General features: G+C 45.2%; 1 protein-coding gene across 1 annotated transcript in view; it reads left to right on the forward strand.

Moving 5' to 3' along the window:
- The window catches only part of LOC123764370 (prolyl endopeptidase FAP), a 90,887-nt gene extending 71,569 nt beyond the window's left edge, over window positions 1-19,318 (forward strand). The window contains exons 6-17 of the mRNA XM_069315980.1: window positions 827-879; window positions 1,903-2,117; window positions 2,958-3,109; window positions 3,282-3,385; window positions 7,528-7,651; window positions 8,735-8,975; window positions 9,433-9,664; window positions 10,331-10,477; window positions 11,256-11,426; window positions 12,596-12,753; window positions 13,833-14,038; window positions 19,127-19,318. Of these exons, the coding sequence (XP_069172081.1) occupies window positions 827-879; window positions 1,903-2,117; window positions 2,958-3,109; window positions 3,282-3,385; window positions 7,528-7,651; window positions 8,735-8,975; window positions 9,433-9,664; window positions 10,331-10,477; window positions 11,256-11,426; window positions 12,596-12,753; window positions 13,833-14,038; window positions 19,127-19,246 (1,923 nt within the window). The 3' untranslated portion in view covers window positions 19,247-19,318. The remainder of the gene's footprint in view (window positions 1-826; window positions 880-1,902; window positions 2,118-2,957; window positions 3,110-3,281; window positions 3,386-7,527; window positions 7,652-8,734; window positions 8,976-9,432; window positions 9,665-10,330; window positions 10,478-11,255; window positions 11,427-12,595; window positions 12,754-13,832; window positions 14,039-19,126) is intronic.
- The last annotated feature ends 1,893 nt before the right edge of the window (window positions 19,319-21,211 follow it).

Genomic DNA, 21,211 nt, shown 5'->3' on the forward strand with positions numbered 1-21,211 from the left:
ACCTGAATGCTCTCGCTAGACACCATAACATTTCCCCCCCCCCCATTGGCTTCAGCCAGGTCATGGACGTCACCAAAATCCTCACTCGCGATTGGCGGGAAAAGCCTCCATCTTTGTCGACGTCATCAGTCATGGCGGGAACCTTCAAATCAACGCTATATGCTTATCTTTTCAACTAAAACTAGTCTCTAGTTAATAGTAAACGCCACACTTAAATCTCCAGTCAGTTATTTTCTTCTTCAACACAATCAGTAATATTTACAAGATACAGAGAGAACGGTCCGGCGCATTACTCAGTGAGTACACAGGCCAATGAGTACACAGGCCACTGAGTACACAGGCCAGTGAGTCCATACACTTGACAGGGCCAAGAGGCACAATTAGGGATGAGATACGAGACTAGACTTAAGGAACTCCTCCTCATGATAATGTGTAGATATAAATAAATGTTGAGATAATCTTAGTGTTGGTAGATTGTGCTCTCCACCTTCTGTATGGGTTGGTAGATTGTGCCTTCCACCTTCTGTATGGGTTGGTAGATTGTGCCTTCCACCTTCTGTATGGGTTGGTAGATTGTGCCTTCCACCTTCTGTATGGGTTGGTAGATTGTGCCTTCCACCTTCTGTATGGGTTGGTAGATTGTGCCTTCCACCTTCTGTATGGGTTGGTAGATTGTGCCTTCCACCTTCTGTATGGGTTGGTAGATTGTGCCTTCCACCTTCTGTATGGGTTGGTAGATTGTGCCTTCCACCTTCTGTATGGGTTGGTAGTTCCTGACACTAACCTCTACTCCTCAGGGGACTAACTTCTCACATCTACTCCTCAGGGGCGCCTCTACATGCGGACGGCGGAGTACAGCATCTATGACGTCACTACTGAGTAAGTTTCCATCGAGTTAAATTGTAACTCTTATGTAAAGTAATATTTCCTGATGACATTACTCTCAGGAGTAATGTCATATTTGTTAGTATACTTGTGTGTGCTTCGGCTCCTTTCCCTCAAGACTATCCACCCCCCAGACAATCCACCCCCAGACAATCCACCCCCAGACAATCCACCCCCAGACAATCCACCCCCAGACAATCCACCCCCAGACAATCCACCCCCAGACAATCCACCCCCAGACAATCCACCCCCAGACTATCCACCCCCCAGACAATCCACCCCCAGACAATCCACCCCCAGACAATCCACCCCCAGACAATCCACCCCCAGACAATCCACCCCCCAGACAATCCACCCCCAGACAATCCACCCCCAGACAATCCACCCCCAGACAATCCACCCCCAGACAATCCACCCCCAAACAATCCACCCCCAGACAATCCACCCCCAGACAATCCACCCCCAGACAATCCACCCCCAGACAATCCACCCCCAGATCTCCCCTGCAGACCTCTTCCTTACCCCTACTAGCCTGTGAAGATGTGTTCTGACCTTGAAGTGTCTGTAAGGTTGAGTGGTAGCTCCCTAGCCCCGCCTCTCCATCCCCTGACACCCCCCTCCCCCTTCAGGTCAGTTCATGAAATATGTTTTCTTTCTTATGTTTCTCATTGTGTTTGTTTTGATGCTGCTTATACCCGGGTCGGCCCGACACTCATCCTAATATATGGTGCACAGTGCACGTCCCACATGCATGGTCAGGCTAGTGCTAGAGATGAGGCAACTGGTGCCTCTCCCAGTCACTACTACTCCCTGTTCCTCTCCCACAGTCACTACTATCCGCCCTGTTCCTCTCCCACAGTCACTACTATCCGCCCTGTTCCTCTCCCACAGTCACTACTATCCGCCCTGTTCCTCTCCCACAGTCACTACTATCCGCCCTGTTCCTCTCCCACAGTCACTACTATCCGCCCTGTTCCTCTCCCACAGTCACTACTACCCCCTGTTCCTCTCCCACAGTCACTACTACCCCCTCAAGCTGTGGAGACACGACGTGGGACACCCACGGTACCAGCACGCCGCCTGGGTGGGAGATGAGGGCGCGACGCTGGTGGTGGTGAGTGAGGGAGACGTCTACCTCATGGCCTCACCCACTGCCTCATCCCCCATCACCCTCACTCACGACGCCGTCCCTAACCTCCTCTACAACGGCGTCCCTGACCTCCTCTACGAAGGTAAGAGGCAGGGTGGGGAGGGAGGCAGGGTAAGGTAAGAGGCAGAGAGAGAGAGAGAGAGAGAGAGAGAGAGAGAGAGAGAGAGAGAGAGAGAGAGAGAGAGAGAGAGAGAGAGAGAGAGAGAGAGAGAGAGAAATAAATGAAACGAAGGAAGCGTCACACATACACACACACACACACACACACACACACACACACACACACACACACACACACACACACACACACACACACACACACAATATAAGTAGCACTGTACTATTCATGACCTTGTGCAGTTAACCTCCTTATGTTCCACATGTTATGTTCTCTCTCATAACTGGTCAGTGTGGACACCAATAACATGACACATTGGACTCAATCAGTACTTGTCCATGAATACCCTGGGTGGGGGGGAGGGGGGAGTGGTGCTTTTAGTACAGGTTTTGTCTCTCACATATAATTGTATATTGGAAATGTTGCTAAATATTAGGGGTGTTGCAGGTTCAAATTCGTACCTTTATTGTAATGAGTGAACAAGATATTATCAACAGAGAGTGTTATGTGCTCAAAACACGTCAAAATGTATATACACCTTTTATACACTACATTTATTTATACACCTCCATTTATACACCAGCAGACCCACATAACAACATGAACATGGCTGGGACAGTCACCTGAATAACCAAAGGGGTGTTGCCACCTGAAAAGTTCCCACCTGAGTCACATGAGAATGACAATCACGAGAACAATCACAGTACCTAAACACTCTCCCAGAAGAGCGACACTATCAACACTCACCAGAGCCAGCAACACTCTTAACGTGTACTCTGAGGCCACCAACTGTTGTTCCCACAGAGATCTTCGGCCAGGGTCACGCCGTGTGGCCGAGCCCTGCCGGGGACTACATCGCGGTGGCGTCCTTCAACGAGACCGGCGTCAGGGAGCTGCCGGTCCTGGAGTACTCGGACAACGTGTACCCCACCGTCCACACCCTCAGATATCCTACAGTGAGTGTTATAGTCTTTCAGTTCTCACAAATGTCCTGACTTCAGAGAGCTCTGTAATTCCGTATGAGCGCCGGAGACCAGTGCTTCTTGAACTAGTTCAGTGACAAGTCACCTTCTAGTCTCCATTACAACATTTAATGGCGCGTGTTTGAGCATTGTTGTCCTCCTGCAGGTGGACACGGCGATCCCTGAGGTGTCGCTGTGGCTGTACGACCTCACGAGTGCGGCTGTCCCGCCCTCCAGGACCCTCCTCACCCCACCCGAGCCGATCAACCAGTGAGTATCACATCACCCTCCCTCATCACCCCCTCACAGTATCTCATGCTCGTCCCCTTCACGAAGACCAGTTACTGTTGAACCCACACACTCTGGCACTCGTCTCTGGTGTTACGTGGATCTACACGGACACCCACATGCCCTTGCCGGCCTATACCCCCACACACCTCATATCCGCACCTCATACTCCTGTACCCGCAACCGCACCTCATACTCCTGTACCCGCAACCGCACCTCACACTCTGCATACCTCACACTCCACACTCCACATCCTGCTCTCTACGTCCTATACTCCACACCCTACATTCCACACCTCACACTCCACACCTCACACTTCACATCCTACACTCCACACCTCACACTTCACATCCTACACTCCACACCTCACACTCCACACCTCACACGCCACACTCTACTATTATTATTATATTATTATAATGTTATTATAATTATATTATTATAATTGAATTAACAACATTTTATATTCAATAATTCAGACTTATCTTCCTATTAAGTAATAATAGCCAGAGAGAGAGAGAGAGAGGTCAGTTCTTATTTAATTTGAGAATATAAAAACAAAACTAAATTGTAATAGTTTTCTTAAGTGTTAAACGTCAGTTGACGTACGTCACAGTGTGATCACATGTACCCGTCAGCGTCAGTTGACGTAAGGCGCAGTCTAGGAGTCAACTGGTGTAGGGGCGCCTGACAGATGTCACACAACATCTACCTGACACTGTGCTTCTCATACTCACACAGTTTTGATATTTTCAGAACAATCGCACTCCATTTGAGTGTGTTACACTCTCCCTGACAAAACATTATTCCTAGGCAGTTCAATTAAATATATATATATATATATATATATATATATATATATATATATATATATATATATATATATATATATATATATGTGTGTGTGTGTGTGTGTGTGTGTGTGTGTGTGTGTAATGCATTTCATTCACTGATTAAGTTTTAGCTGCAAGGCAGTAAGTGATGGTAGCTCATGATACACTGAATAGCGCGAATTTGTGTTGAAGGCGGAGGGCGGCCACTCTTGGAGTGACATCCCTGGCCACTCTTGGAGTGACATCCCTGGCCACTCTAGGAGTGACGTCCCTGACTACTCAGGCAGCGTCAGGTATTGTGGCGACGGGCAGCTGGCTGGTGCCAGGCTTGTGAGACCTGGCAGTAGTGACTAAGGTATTGACCAGTTTCTTATATCCCTGCTCCATGTTCTTATATGTTCTTGTTGTTGTTGTTGTTGTAGTTCTTGATACTATTGTGTACTTTTAATGTTCCAGTTTCTGATGCAAGTTCTTATATTTCTTATTTATATAAGAGAGAATGTCTGTTCAGTCTGTCACAGGCCAGACGCTGTGGGCTAGCCTCATCAGACTTTGCATGGTGGCTATTAAAGGGTGGGTGACCAACATGGTTGGGTGTCTGTTCCATTGCTTCCATTAAGAATCATTTTCAAAGCATTTACAGATGGCTGGCATCCTTCTAATAGATACTTGGTGTCCAGTCTCGTGTATGGAATTGACTGTTGTTTCGTTTACTTTTCTTATGTATTTTGCTTTCCAAAATTTGTTGTTATTCAAGTTTAGCTGATGTATACTGGATGGTTGTTGATGGTTGTTGTCTAGCAGCTGGATAGTTGTTGTCGCTTGAACCATTCCTCTACGTTGTCAATGTCGTTATAAGAGCCTATTAGATAACCTTCACTCCACAATGACTCACTTTGGGTCAGTAATCCCGTCCACTTTGCCTTACATAATTATCCTGTAAAATATTGCTTCACACACTCCTCTATGTAGAGTTAATGACATATAAATGTATGTGCATAGGAGTGCATGCCATATTTTCTTGAGCAGGGCCTTGCATTGATGTGAATAATGTGTGTAGCATGCTGGGGGGAATAACGTGCCTGGAAGCCATTATGTAGCTCCTTTTTCCATACTTTATTTATCCACGTTTCCTTTCTCCTTGCCTCCCCCTCTTATAAATAAAAAGGCACTACGGGCTCACCATAGTCCGTGTTACTTGGAACTTTTTGTTCCAAGTAGCGAATCTTTAACAACAACAACTCCCCCTCTTGCCTTATATTCAATCCCTCACACCACTCTGGTTCAGTCGCGACAGGACAGCGGTCCCTGATGGATCGAAACGTCGTCACTCTCTTCTCATTTCGTATGTGTTGGCCCGCCTACGTCTGGCAGCGTCGCTCTTGTTATGACAACAACAACCACGTGCTTGGGGCTGCTGCCTACGTCTGGCAGCGTCGCTCTTGTTATGACAACAACAACCACGTGCTTGGGGCTACTGCCATATCTTTGATTCACTGATTTTATGTTTATATTTTCGGATATTAAATACAATTGTCATACTTATATTATTATCATAATCAGCTTTGATTCAAAAGAATCTGAACATGTGTATAATTATTATTACAGTGGTTACAGTCTCCGTGGTGTAGTGGTAAGACACTCGCCTGGCGTTCCGCGAGCGCTATGTCATGGGTTCGTATCCTGGCCGGGGAGGATTTACTGGGCGCAATTCCTTAACTGTAGCCTCTGTTTAACGCAACAGTAAAATGTGTACTTGGATGAAAAAACGATTCTTCGCGGCAGGGGATCGTATTCCAGGGACCTGCCCGAAACGCTACGCGTACTAGTGGCTGTACAAGAATGTAACAACACTTGTATATATCTCAAAAAAAAAAATATATTTATTATTGATATATATAACACAATAGAACTGAAGTGAATGTTCTGCTGGTTAGCGTTAAGGGCAGAAAGCACGAGTTCTCTGTTCTATGTTGTCCGTATAGTTATAGTTCTATGCTGTCCATATAGTTCTATGCTGTCCGTATAGTTCTATGCTGTCCGTATAGTTCAATACTGTTTGTATAGTACTATAAATATGGACATCATAAAACATCCTGTAGACAGTGTGACATTGTAACTGCCAGAATTAGGCTGGGATATCGATGTCTATGGCAGGTGACTGCAGGTAATGAATCCCCCCAATGGTGAACATTCCAATTGTAAACTGTGTGAACAAGAGCTGGGACATACTCCCCAACATTATATCTGTGATAACCCTGTTATACGTAACTTCAGACCTAGTGGTATGAGGTACTTTGAGCTCTGTAATTACTTCATACACTCAGGAATATTGGAAAATATTCTTGTGCAGGCGATGAGTCACAATAACGTGGCTAAAGTATGTTGACCAGTCCACACACTAGAAAGTGAAAGGTCGACGACGTTTCGGTCCGTCCTGGACCATTTTCAAGTCGACCATTCTCAAGTCATTCTCACAATCGACTTGAGAATGGTCCAGGACGGACCGAAACGTCGTCGTTCCTTTACCTTCTAGTGTGTGGTTTGGTCTACAAGATATTCTTGTGTTCTATCAAGAGTTTGCTAGTGCAGGCTAATAGATCATCCTCGTATTTCATGTTTTTTTCCTGTTAGCATTTATGACTAACCATCTTGTGAGATGGGGATATTAGATGAACTCGTAGCCAGTTTTTTTATCTACACTTTGTAATCTTTCACATAGAATAGTGGTAACAGCACATTACTGTGTATACCTAAAGTTTGTTAATCAACAAAGAGAGACGGTCCACGGCGTTGCGGTGGTGCCAAGCACTTGTTCCTCCGAGTTCACCTGCCAGCGTTCAGTACCCAGATTCACGAAGCAGTTACACAAGCACTTACGAACGCGCACATTTTTCCTCAATCTTTGACGGCTTTGGTTACATTTATTAAACAGTTTACAAGCATGAAAACTTCCTAGTCAACTGTTGTTAATGTTATAACAACAGTCTCCTGGTGCTTCGGAGCTCATTAACTGTTTAATAATTGTAAACAAAGCCGCCAAAAATTGAGAAAAGATGTACGGGTTCGCAAGTGCTTGCGTAACTGCTTCGTGAATCCGGGTCCAGGGCTACAACACACACACACCTAGCTTATCAGCCTTCACGTTAACCTATCCAACCGGTTACTTATGTCCTCCATTCCCCATAATATGCAACACCCTCCCTCCCCCTTCCAACATGTCGAACAGACCGCCCCTTTTAAAAACCGGTTACAATGACCCATCATCTTGCCCTCTTCGTGCTCCCACAGGTCCCACTACCTGGTCAGCGTGGGCTGGGTGAACGCCTCTACGGTGTGGGCGTCGTGGGCCTCCAGGGACCAGAGCACAGCAGTCCTCGCCACCTGCGACAACGTCGAGTGGAACTGTTCCTTGGTGGGTGTTGCTGCTTCCTCGGGGATTCCTTTGTAGCTACTCACTGGTGGGTACTGAGGGGGGTGTAGCTACACACTGGTGGGTACTGGGGGGAGTAGCTACTCACTGGTGGGTACTGGGGGGTGTAGCTACACACTGGTGGGTACTGAGGGGGGTGTAGCTACTCACTGGTGGGTACTGGGGGGAGTAGCTACTCACTGGTGGGTACTGGGGGGTGTAGCTACACACTGGTGGGTACTGAGGGGAGTAGCTACTCACTGGTGGGTACTGGGGGGAGTAGCTACTCACTGGTGGGTACTGGGGGGTGTAGCTACACACTGGTGGGTACTGAGGGGAGTAGCTACTCACTGGTGGGTACTGGGGGGAGTAGCTACTCACTGGTGGGTACTGGGGGGAGTAGCTACACACTGGTGGGTACTAGGAAGGATCTTGATGACAGTAGTCCTTACCGAGTACTTACTGTGTGCCCTACGCGGTGGTATCACACCACCGGCCCTGATGATCGCGCGACACCTTCCTGCAACAACCGGGTCGACTATGATGAAGGAATATGAGTGTGGTGACCATGAAGCTAGACATAGTGAATCATAGTGGGTGAACCCACTAGTGAACCTTTGTGAGGCGACTGGTGACCTGGTTTGAGCAAAACCACTGAGGAATCACTAGGTTTCAGTTGATGAACCTGCACCGCGAGAAGGTGTCTGCAAGCCATTGGATGGACGACAACTCCCGCAAAAAGCTTTGAGGGCCAATCTCGAGCTCTTCTCGAGTGTCCACCTCTTGCTTGAGTGACCGTCTCGCCGCGCCTCCCACTCACGAACAAAGACCACACAAAGTGTCTTTGATCTCTTCTTCGATCTTTGACTGTGCTGATCTCCTTGACCTACAGTCTTCAGTATTAGAGAGAGAGAAGGGGGAGGGAGCAGGTCTTCAGCTATATACAAGACTAGCGTCCCTAGGACTCTACCCCTGACCCGGCCGTCTTCTCCAGTGTACCGTAGTGTACCGTAGACTAGAGTGTACCGTAGACTAGACTAGAGCCCTACAGACGAGGCCAGCCTGACACCATCACTCCTCCTGCAGGTACACGTCAATCACAAGGAGGGCGGCGGCGTGTCGCCTGTGGTCCACTCTGTGGTGTGGGCCGGAGGCTGGGCCGTCTTCCCCTGGTCAGTGAGGACCCTCTCCGGTGCCTGGCACAACCACGTGGCACTGGTAGGCGCGCGGGAGGGCCGCCACGCCCCTCTCACCCTCGAGGACTACCACGTCACCCAGGTGCTGGGCTTTGTCCTCAACGAGAGCCTCGTCTACTTCCGGGGATCAGGTGAGACTCGTCTAAAGTCTGGTACTGAGCTCCAGCAGTGTCATGTGTGTGTACTGTAGGCATGCCTCCATGTATCTCTTGCTTGTATTTACCTCCATGTATCTCTTGATCACAGTTACCTCCATGTATCTCTTGCTCACAGTTACCTCCATTTATCTCTTGCTCACAGTTACCTCCATGTATCTCTTGATCATAGTTACCTCCATGTATCTCTTGATCATAGTTACCTCCATGTATCTCTTGCTCACAGTTACCTCCATGTATCTCTTGCTCACAGTTACCTCCATGTATCTCTTGCTCACAGTTACCTCCATGTATCTCTTGCTCACAGTTACCTCCATGTATCTCTTGCTCACAGTTACCTCCATGTATCATATGACAGGAGGAACATCTCTCATTAGTACTAACATTGAGACGTGTCTCATCTCCTCCTCCCCCTCGCCCGTGTGGATGTCAGAGCTGGAGAACGGGGCAGGTCGCCAGCAGGTGTACAGTGTGTCGACGGGGGAGCAGAAGGTGTCCTGCATCACCTGCGCCATGGGCTGCCCCTACGTGGCCGCCCACATGAACCACGCCCTCACCCACCTGGTGGTGACATGCACGGGGGCCGACCCACCCTCCACCCACCTGCTGCCCCTCGGACCCACCAGACCCGCTGCCAGGGCCCTCCACAGGCAGGCTAAGTTAAGGTGAGAGCGTGCCAGTCACCGTCGTCACTATTCCAACCACTCTCACTGTCATCACCACTACAGCTATTACACTATTGACATCACTATTACATCTTCCCTTACTACAATCTTGCTCGTCAAGTGTCATCACCCACTTCAAGTGTTACTTACACTTCAAGTCTTACTCTTCAGTGTCATCACCCTCGTTAATTCATTAGTGTCTTAATTATCGTCACTTTCCTTGACATCATCTCTCTAATATCATTATTATCAACATTGTTTCTTTCTGTGTGACCATCGTCTCTTGTCATGATCACGTCCATTATCATCATATCATCATAGTCACTGTCATCATCACCGTCCGGCTGAATTCATCAAACGCTCAAGAGTCTCAGTGCGAGATCACTGCACCTCTTACGTCGATCATCGCGGCTCAGTCGGTATTTACAGAAGGAACTACGAGTTGCGAAGCACTTAAGAGGTCGACCATAGCAATAATAGCCATGGCTTGAGGACGACCTCGCAGCGCCTCGGGGCTCTTAAACTGTTTACTATATCAACTAAGCACTGACCATAAGCGCCTATAATAGAGGTAAGAGGTACAGATCTCATAAGTGGACACGTAAAAGTTTTGTGAATACGCCCATAGACAGCAAGTTGATCCGTGGCCCACCGGCTCTTCCTCAGGTCCGCCCTGGAGGACCTGGCACTGCCTGTGGTGTACTCCATGGACCTGGCTCTGGCACCCGCCCTCCACGCCGCTGTCACCCTCACGCTGCCCCCGGGATGGTCACCAGAGGACGACACACTTCTCTACCCTCTCGTCGTCCAGATGTGAGTTACAGCTTCGCTTTCAATACCCAACCACTTGGCTGGACGGTAGAGCAACGATCTCGCTTCATGCAGGTCGGCATTCAATTCCCTACCGTCCAAGTGGTTGGGCACCACTCCTTCCCACCGTCGCATCCCAAAATCCTTATCCTGATCCCTTCCCAGTTATATATAGTCGTAATGGCTTGGCGCTTTCCCCTTGATAGTTCCCTTCCGCTCCCTCCCTCTCTCTCTCTCTCTCTCTCTCTCTCTCTCTCTCTCTCTCTCACTCTCTCTCTCTCTCTCTCTCTCTCTCTCTCTCTCTCTCTCTCTCTCTCTCTCTCTCTCTCTCTCTCTCTCTCTCTCTCTCTCTCTCTCTCTCTCTCTCTCTCTCTCTCTCTCTCTCTCTCTCTCTCTCTCTCTCTCTCTCTCTCTCTCTCTCTCTCTCTCTCTCTCTCTCTCTCTCTCTCTCGTGAGTTGTACGACCCCAGAACTGTTATCCTACACCAGATGTAAACAATAATTAACGATAAGTAACCATCTGGAGCCATATGTGACCTCAAGCTTCATGTCGTCAGTGGATTCGTTGTGTAGAACACATACAGCAGGAGAGAACACATCACAGCTGTGAACCATGCAGGGAAGGAAGTGTTGGTAATGAACAATGTGCTTGAGGCTGGTGCAGCCCTAATGAGGCTCTTGTTGATTGTTTTGTGTTGCTTATAACACGACTTTACCAGATAATTTTTGATTTGGGGGTTATAGATGCTGTTTTTTTTGTTACCTCCCTGGTATTGTGCAGGATCGGGCCGGGGGAGCAAAACGTTGAGGAGCAGTTGTGGCACCTCGGGTGGAAGGAGTACCTGTCGTCAGGTCACCAGGTGGCTCACGCCCGCGTTCAGCTGTGGGGCGGCGACCCCTCCACCCGCGCCTCCACCCACACCCTGGCCCAGTACCACTCCAGAGTCATCCAGTGAGTATAACCCACCCGCGCCTCCACCCACACCCTGGCCCAGTACCACTCCAGAGTCATCCAGTGAGTATAACCCACCCGCGCCTCCACCCACACCCTGGCCCAGTACCACTCCAGAGTCATCCAGTGAGTATATCCCACCCGAGCCTCCACCCACACCCTGGCCCAGTACCACTCCAGAGTCATCCAGTGAGTATAACCCACCCGCGCCTCCACCCACACCCTGGCCCAGTACCACTCCAGAGTCATCCAGTGAGTATATCCCACCCGAGCCTCCACCCACACCCTGGCCCAGTACCACTCCAGAGTCATCCAGTGAGTATAACCCACCCGCGCCTCCACCCACACCCTGGCCCAGTACCACTCCAGAGTCATCCAGTGAGTATATCCCACCCGAGCCTCCACCCACACCCTGGCCCAGTACCACTCCAGAGTCATCCAGTGAGTATAACCCACCCGCGCCTCCACCCACACCCTGGCCCAGTACCACTCCAGAGTCATCCAGTGAGTATAACCCACCCGCGCCTCCACCCACACCCTGGCCCAGTACCACTCCAGAGTCATCCAGTGAGTATAACCCACCCGCGCCTCCACCCACACCCTGGCCCAGTACCACTCCAGAGTCATCCAGTGAGTATAACCCACCCGCGCCTCCACCCACACCCTGGCCCAGTACCACTCCAGAGTCATCCAGTGAGTATAACCCACCCGCGCCTCCACCCACACCCTGGCCCAGTACCACTCCAGAGTCATCCAGTGAGTATAACCCACCCGCGCCTCCACCCACACCCTGGCCCAGTACCACTCCAGAGTCATCCAGTGAGTATATCCCACCCGAGCCTCCACCCACACCCTGGCCCAGTACCACTCCAGAGTCATCCAGTGAGTATAACCCACCCGCGCCTCCACCCACACCCTGGCCCAGTACCACTCCAGAGTCATCCAGTGAGTATAACCCACCCGCGCCTCCACCCACACCCTGGCCCAGTACCACTCCAGAGTCATCCAGTGAGTATAACCCACCCGCGCCTCCACCCACACCCTGATTCAGTACCAATGAGTCTCTAGACCTAACCTGCCAGCAAATAATAATAATTCTTCCAAAGAAACTACAAACTAAAGCACCCAAGACCAATAACAATGTACATAATTGTTATTTCATTTTCCAGGAAGATGTTGCAGCAGTTCGACTTCCTGGACCCCATGAACGTGGGAGTGTGGGGGTGGGGCTCCGGGGCCTCCCTGGCCGTCGACGCCGCCGCCCTCGCCCCGGACCTCCTCAAGTGTGTGGCCGCCGTCAACCCTGTGGTCGACTGGCGCGCTCACGGTTAGTACTCACCCGGTCACGGTTAGTACTCACCCGGTCACGGTTAGTACTCACCCGGTCACGGTTAGTACTCACCCGGTCACGGTTAGTACTCACCCGGTCACGGTTAGTACTCACCCGGTCACGGTCAGTACTCACCCGGTCACGGTCAGTAATCATCTACTCACAGTCAGTACTCACCTGGTCATGGTCAGTACTCACCTACTCACGGTCAGTACTCGCCCACTCCGGTACCTTGTCCTCATTTTTTTATCAGCAAGAAAATAAGGTTGAAATATTAGGTAAGGGGATCTCTTTTATATATATATATATATATATATATATATATATATATATATATATATATATATATATATATATATATATATATATATATATATATATATATATATATATATATATATATATATATATGCCGCCTCTTCGAGCACTAATTGCTAACAAATGAGAGAAGTAAATTACGAGTTTATTTCCAAGAAACTATTTTATAGTTGCAGGTTAACATGATTTACTCGCAATTTCTAATATATTCGAAAAACAATTATTTTAAATATTTCTGCGCAGTTGAGAATTCAAAATATTTAAAAATGCATATATTTTTAATCAAAATTTAATTTGCTTCCTTGAGTATACAGTTTATAAAATGTATTAAATTATTCAATTTTTATATTTTTCAACAAATTTGATAAAACGAGTTACAGTACTCCTTAATTTTACATTTTATTTTCTTGAAGGATTCAGAAAAAAACATAAAATAAATACTGTATGAGTGAATGAAGAAAATACCAACATTTTTTCAATTTTTTTTTATTTATAATAAGATTTATAATTTAGTTAGATAATAATAACCAAAGATGTGTCAAATAATTATTTATAATCAAAACTCTATTTCCTTCCATTTCTGTAGTGAAAAAGTCAGTCTGGCTTCATCCTGGATAAACCCTAAAACGTCATATGACGTTATCCGTCATCTAAGGGTTAACATGGATGATACATATTTTTTCATATGATTCTCGCTGGTAACGACTCTAACGTATCCTGCTACGTGCATTGTTTTATACACTGTTGATTGGTCACAGGGTCGTTCTGGGCTGAGCGACAGCTGGGGTCAGCTGAGAACGAGGGTTCCGGTCGTCGGTACGAAGACAGTGACCTGACCCGCTTGGCACCTCACCTCGGGGCCAACCGGGTCCTGCTGGCCCATGGCACTCGAGACCCGTCAGCGCACCACGCCTTCCTCCTGGCCCACGCCCTTATCTCTCAGGAGTCCTACTTCACACATGTAGTAAGTCCAGGGCATTCGCACGCCTGCTACCACCACGCCTGTGTCACGTGCCTCTATACCCCCACTACTACCCTGTCTTATGTCAGGACGAAACGTTTGGGCACTTTTCCTTACAACTCATGCCTTTCTTCGCGTAGCAATAAATAGGTAACTGGGAGCAAGTGAACTGTTTTGGGTTGCATCATGTGAAGGTAAATGGTTTGGTTAGAGGGACCTCGATATGCCTAGTATGCTGTGCAATTTGTAATGTCGATTTTTGCAGTGTGAACCGTGGTGTCTGCACGCAGTAGACGCATACATTCAACTCCGTGCTATCAGTCCCCGGGCATCATATTAAAAATGTATTACAAAATTCCCGTGTGAATGAAATGAAAGTGAAATATCTCACGACAACTAGGATTCAGATAAGCATTTTAGAATGTCTTATACTTCATTTTGAGATCTAAATATTTAACAGTTTCCTTCCCCCTCGATTGTATGCTTAATACAGAGTACATTTTCAGATGCCACTTAAAGTTTATTGTAACTTTACCATTATTTGTGTATTGAGTACTTTCTTTCTCTGTACGAAATTTACGTTCTCCTGGGTAAGGGGCTTAGGTGCTCCGAGGAACTAGAGGGCAATTTGACGTATCTTTGGAAGCTCTTTTTTCTGTCCAAAGTATACAATGTGCACTTAGAGTGTCCATTGGTGTCAACTGGCAAATCACTCTCGGTCATTATGAAGGGTGGAAGAAGGTACATGTGCGTTGCTGGTTGATAATCAAATGAGTGTATTTGATGTCACGTGCTTCTGTCATGCTAAGACTCGTATTGTTCCTATATTTGCCGTAGTTTGATGTTGTTGGTCAGAATCATTCTCGTGTTTGTGTGATTGTGTGTGGAAATTAGGAGATGTGTAATGAGTCTTCTTGGTTGTGAATAGTCAGTTGCCTTGAAAGAGATGTAGTCTTCCTATATATTGAGAACATTGGGTCTGACAGTCCCCAAGGCATAACAAACATTCGCCTCTTACAAGACATTGTAAGAAACGAATAACTCGCTCCCGTTTTCATGAAAATCGGTTACAGGCATCTTTTTTCAAGTATTTAACTTAGGCCTAACCTAAGAGCAAGTGCCACACTCGCGGTTCAACCTTGACGATGGACGGACGTCTGGACATCTGCTCCGCCTGGGGGCTGCTGGATCACGTGACGCGATTTTATCTATTGGGCCTTGATACTGCCGTTTGGCATTTCTATTCAACAGATTGTTACGACGCCTGGCGCCCATATCGCCATTCCGGATTGTTACGACGCCAGGCGACCATATCGCCATTCCGGATTGTTACGACGCCAGGCGACCATATCGCCATTCCGGATTGTTACGACGCCAGGCGACCATATCGCCATTCCGGACTGTTACGACGCCTGGCGACCATATCGCCTTGGGTTACAAGGAAGTTGATAGATTTTGACCGTTTTCTGGTTGGTTCTTCGGGCAGAGAGATTGTGCCCGGTGCTCGGAGTTGGCGTGTCTTGGCGGGCGGCTGGCTTCTGCTCTGCTGGAGGATATTGGATGACTTTTGCGTTTTTGCCCATATTGGTATGAGTTTAGCATGGGCTGTGTCTTTGCCTTGACTACCCAGTGCTCTCTGTGTGGGGTTGGGGCCGGTTCTTGCTTCCCTGAGGGACTACTGGGGCTCCCCAATCATCTGCCCATCAGTGTGTTTATTCGCGGTATGGCGCATTCGTTTCTGCTGACAGGCGACGTTCATTTCACCAAACGGCTTTGTGATTTACCCTTAAAGGATACACTCAGGACACTTACGGCACCCTGTCGTCGTGACCCCTAACCCAACAACAACAACAGAGCAAGTGCCAGCATGTTTTTATAATTAATAACACACGCTGAATACAATTCATCCCTTTCGAATCTGTGGGAGAAATTCCTGTACTTCAATTTTCTTTGACGGGGGAATAGAGGGGGTGAGCTGAGTTGAAGTTGTGTGTTTTATGATACAATGGCTGAGGTTTGAATAGCAGGAAATTTCTGTTAATTTTACCAAGATCAGTGAATAATTGTGTATATTTCCGAAAAAAAGATTTGATTTTTTTAATATTTGCTATGTGTAGCCGGCGGGCAGTACCAAAAATTATCTTGAGGGACAGAATGGCACACTGTTCCCTCTTGAATTCTGGCAACATCTACCAACCTGTGTCCGTCCCGTACCCCAGACCATTCCCCTTCCCCCTGCAAAGTTGGATGACGCCAACCTCCAATCGTCTGGCCTACAACCTTGGTCAGACAAACAGATATTCTCTCTTATAGTATAGATTGGGTACAGATTGGTTTCTTTTGGTGAAAACGTTGAATTGAAAGCTAATCATCATCCAGCGACGATAGATAATATATACCTATAAAAGCTGCATGATTCTTAATATTACATATAAACTAAAAAATCCTTATTGCTTCTTAAAAATACTTTTTATTTTACATTATTGGCTAAATAACTAAATATATTTTAATCTTTTTTTTATACATTGAATAATTTTATCCTCATCTACTGATCTATTCTCTATATTTGCTTCATCCCAACAATGTGTACATATCTCAGTGTTCACATCTGTGTTCACATCTTAGTGTTCACTTATCAGCGTTCATTCCTCAGTGTTCGCATCTTAGTGTTAACATGTTATCGGTCAAGTCTTTGTGTTCGAATTCCTGTTTTCCAATATCAGTGCCACATCATTTGACGTCTTGGCGTTCAAATGTGTATACATATCAGTGTTCTCATATCAATGCACATTTTGACGCTCGATAACATAAATAAATTTATAAAAATATTAAATTATATTAATTAATTAATTTTAACTATATCACCTTTTATGACATTGTACGGAGATAACAGAGCGGACCACAATTGAGTGGAACAATGGCATAAGTGTGTTTGCCTCCTCTGGTGGATGCCTTCCCTGCTTTCTACCCCTGTAGGTGTACCCCGACGTGACCTTCCCGCTGGCCTCGGTCAGAAGGCACCTCTACAGTGTGATGGAACACTTCATGCTTCACAAGGACTGCCTCGACAGCCCGCTTAAGCGCAAGATCAGTCTTGGCTGGCTATAATTGGCGTAATTCCATCCACCCTATCGTTTACCCCTTGAGAATGATTACATAAGCGTTAGTAACTGAGAATTGTCAAAGATTCGTTCAGTAGTTCCCCTCCCCCTCACACTCTGGATATTCACACATACATATTCCTGCTCCTCCCCCAAATTTGAGAAAACATGGTAATATGCGAATCTTTGATATTCCGGCTGTAGTGATGCCCCCATCTGGCCGACCCACCACAGTGACAGCGGGATTGATTGCCAGTTCTGTTGGCCGTGTTTACCAAAAACACAAGCCTTCAGTAGCGGCTAGCACCCAACCTTAGATAGTCTGTGATCCATGTGCCTCTGTGGGTTGGTGATTGGTACGTTTCTCCCAGAAGCGGATTTCACTTCTGTGTGCATAAAAACAACGGACTACGAGCCGGAGTATATATACAGTATATGTATATACAAATGTATATATATATGTGTCTTCTGTGACTTGAGTGTCCCATTGTTTCGGATCCATCATACTGTTTTTATGTGACATTTGCAGCTAAATTGTTACTGTGCGTTTGGTGTGTATGGCATGCATGTGTATGGTGTTATTGTGTGTATTATGTGCGTGTATAGTGTTATTATGTATATGTGATGTGAAGTTTGTCCATTAAAGACGATGAAGCTTATGTATGTGTGTTATTGTGTTAGACTTGTATGTTTATTTATATAAAATATTTGTTAAAATATTAGACAATTGGATATTCACTGTATATTGAGTACTGTTACCTCTCGTGCTGTTGTTACTGATGTGTCTTGACGTACGTCCCCCTCGTGCTGTTGTGTCTTGACGTACGTTCGCCTCGTGCTGTTATGTATTGACGTACGTCTCCCTCGTGCTGTTGTGGCTTGATGTACGTTCCCCTCGTGCTGTTGTATCTTGACGTACGTTCCCTTCGTGCTGTTGTGTCTTGACGTACGTTCCCTTCGTGCTGTTATTGCTAACGTGTCCCTCTCTTCTCTGTATTCATCTCATCAGTCCAGCAAATAGCCTCGTTGTATACAAATGAGCAACAGCTTAGTTTCTCATATAGCCATATAAATCATACTTAACCCATACTTTGGTTTTTCATTCATTGACTAATTCAATAGTATAAAACAGATTGTATATACAGAGAAGTCTCTGCAACTTCTTGAAACATACACTGGTCTATGGTCAGAGCGAAAATATACTTGTGGGTTGATCAATAGGCTGCTGTGGTGGCCTATAATAACCCTCCAGAGGTTTATATAGGCCTCAAAACCAACACCAGACCAATTATTGAGGGGTAATTGGGATTACTAATTGTTTAGGCATGCCTTGCTTTTCTTTTCTCTCAAAATTTAGCTTTCAGAAACGCAAAAAATATGTTTAACATATTATCATATTTAAATAATTTAAATTGTTTGCTTCATATATAGTTTTCACAATTATTTGTCTATTTATATAGAAAGTTTATGCATGATAGGAATGCACTGTAGCCTAGTAATATTAATATTTAATAGAAACTTAGACATTTGTGAAATACAGTTGTTACATAAAATGTTATTGTGAACTTGGAACACTGTAGCCTATTGTAGTGGATTAGATTAGACGACTTATTGAAGTTAAATCACCTGTTGGAGGTACAGATAATATTTAGAATGATAATATTTAGTAATAGCATCACCAGTATAGTTCTCTTCACGATATAACGACAATGGTGGGGAACTGAGGATGGCGTGATAACACTGAGGATATGCTGCAAGATGACCTCCATGATACTGGATATTGTATGAATACTGTATGATGTAGTGTGTGTGTGTGTGTGTGTGTCTGAATGAAATTTAGTGACTTAAGTAATTTAGTGACACAGAACTATACCTGCCACACCTACCGAACAAACGCATTTCACACGAAAGAGTATCAATTTAACAATATGTCGTAGCAGGTATTTCTCTGGTGTATAAATAGGTAATCTTACTACATGTATCTCCGTAGGTATACACAGACGACGACTACATGCTGGACCTCAACAGGTTCCACCTCATCAACGCCTTCAACAAGTTCTTCTTCACCTGCCTCCACGACCCCCTACAGTACGAGCTCCAGACTCACTGACACAGCTACCTGGCCTCACCTCAAGCCCACATCATTCTCATTACTTTAAGATTCAACTGTTACAATACTTTGCGTGTATGTGTGTGTATATATATATATATATATATATATATATATATATATATATATATATATATATATATATATATATATATATATATATATATATATATATATATATATATGTGTGTATATATATATATATATATATATATATATATATATATATATATATATATATATATATATATATATATATGTGTGTATATATATATATATATATATATATATATATATATATATATATATATATATATATATATATATATATATATATATATATATATATATATATATAATATGTAAATAATGATTACATATAAGATATAATTCATCCTTAACGTTAACCGTGCCTAGATATGTATATTAAGATGGTTGACAATAACTTCGGAAAGCTGAAGGCACGCGGGGTTATAGACTATGACTGCTGCCGCTGCGGTGTTACCGAGATCATTTCTTCGTCAAATATTCACGTTTACCCTTAAATCCCTGTTATAAGTTATAAGTTAATCCCTGATAAGTTATTATCGATTTTAAGAATGGATAATGGAACATTAGATTTGCTGATGCTGTTAGCTCTTAATTACAGCAAGTGTAATAAATTGATGGGTAGCAGACCGTCGGTGTGTGTGTGTGTTGACCTGGTGTCCCGTTTTCTATTCGTGTGTCCTCGGTTAGGTTGTAATTGGTCAATTTAGTACATCGATTTAGTAACTTTGTGACCGCTTGAGAGGACGGGCTGTCATTGTGTATTGTACCGTAGGTTTCACCTCCATCCCACTCCTGCCTCTACAGTGGCCCAGGGACCTCTGTGCCAGGACTCCAATTTCAAGTCGAAGATTGCTCGTAAATATTATAGCGATAGTTTTTTTCTTTGTAGCTGATCATTTTTAACAGACGAGAGGAGCAGACACACCTTTTGTTGACGTCAGCAACAGACACAACACACCTCCAGGTGTTCCTACACATTGAGTACGGGAGTTGTGGATTTGTATTCTTTTTTTTTTTGTAGGGGAGGGGGAGGAGGAGGATTTGAAAACATACAGAAAATTCGTTTGCTTAAATGTTATTTATTATTAGTTTCATTTGGGTGGTGGAGCATGTGTTTCAGCATCTATTAGGTCTTGTGTGGGCTAAAAGTTAAATCCTGCAGTAGATGACACGTATAGCGTGGCTTGACAGTGTGACATAAACATGCTGATGAAATAGATATCATTTTGTATCTATAAGTGTGTCTCGTGTGCAAAAATGCGTGTTTCTTGGAATAAGACTGGAATTTCGATGAAGGATATTATTGGATGATGCTGCCTTGTGTACCCAAAAACATGTTGGTAGCTTTGGTTTGTATTGATCAATCTATGAGCGATTTTCTTGTATTTCCGATGAGTCAGCTGATGACCACTAAACCAAACCTCTTAGAAGAACCCATGAAGACTCGTATGGATCTCATAAAACCACAGTCTTCATTAATTGGTGAAGAAGGTCCGGCGTTAGAAACTGACTCAGCTTCAAGTGAGAGAGAGAAGAGAAAATCTGCGTTAAGCTTATTGCTGTATCACAATACCTTCAGTGTCTATGGGAAAAATGTCTTTCGATATCGAGCTGTGAATCACAACGATGGAGCGTTTACGAGGTGAATGCTTCTATTGTTAATAGATTGTTTTTTCTATTTGTTTTATCATCTCATGTTAATAGCGTCTGTGTTATTTCTTTTTAGAGTTTATCGATGTCTGTGTATAATATCGGACTGTTATTTGTTGTTATATCTCTTGAGAGTGTTACAATAATGAACGATGTATCTTAAGTTGGAAATCTTGCACAAAATTATTTGAAATTTTGAAACGCAGGAAAATGATAATGTTGGACAAGCTTAAAGTGCAAGTACCCTTAGTACTGTACAAGGAA

Source organism: Procambarus clarkii, chromosome 82, assembly GCF_040958095.1.
Source record: "Procambarus clarkii isolate CNS0578487 chromosome 82, FALCON_Pclarkii_2.0, whole genome shotgun sequence".
In the NCBI taxonomy this organism is placed as follows: Eukaryota; Metazoa; Arthropoda; class Malacostraca; order Decapoda; family Cambaridae; genus Procambarus; species Procambarus clarkii.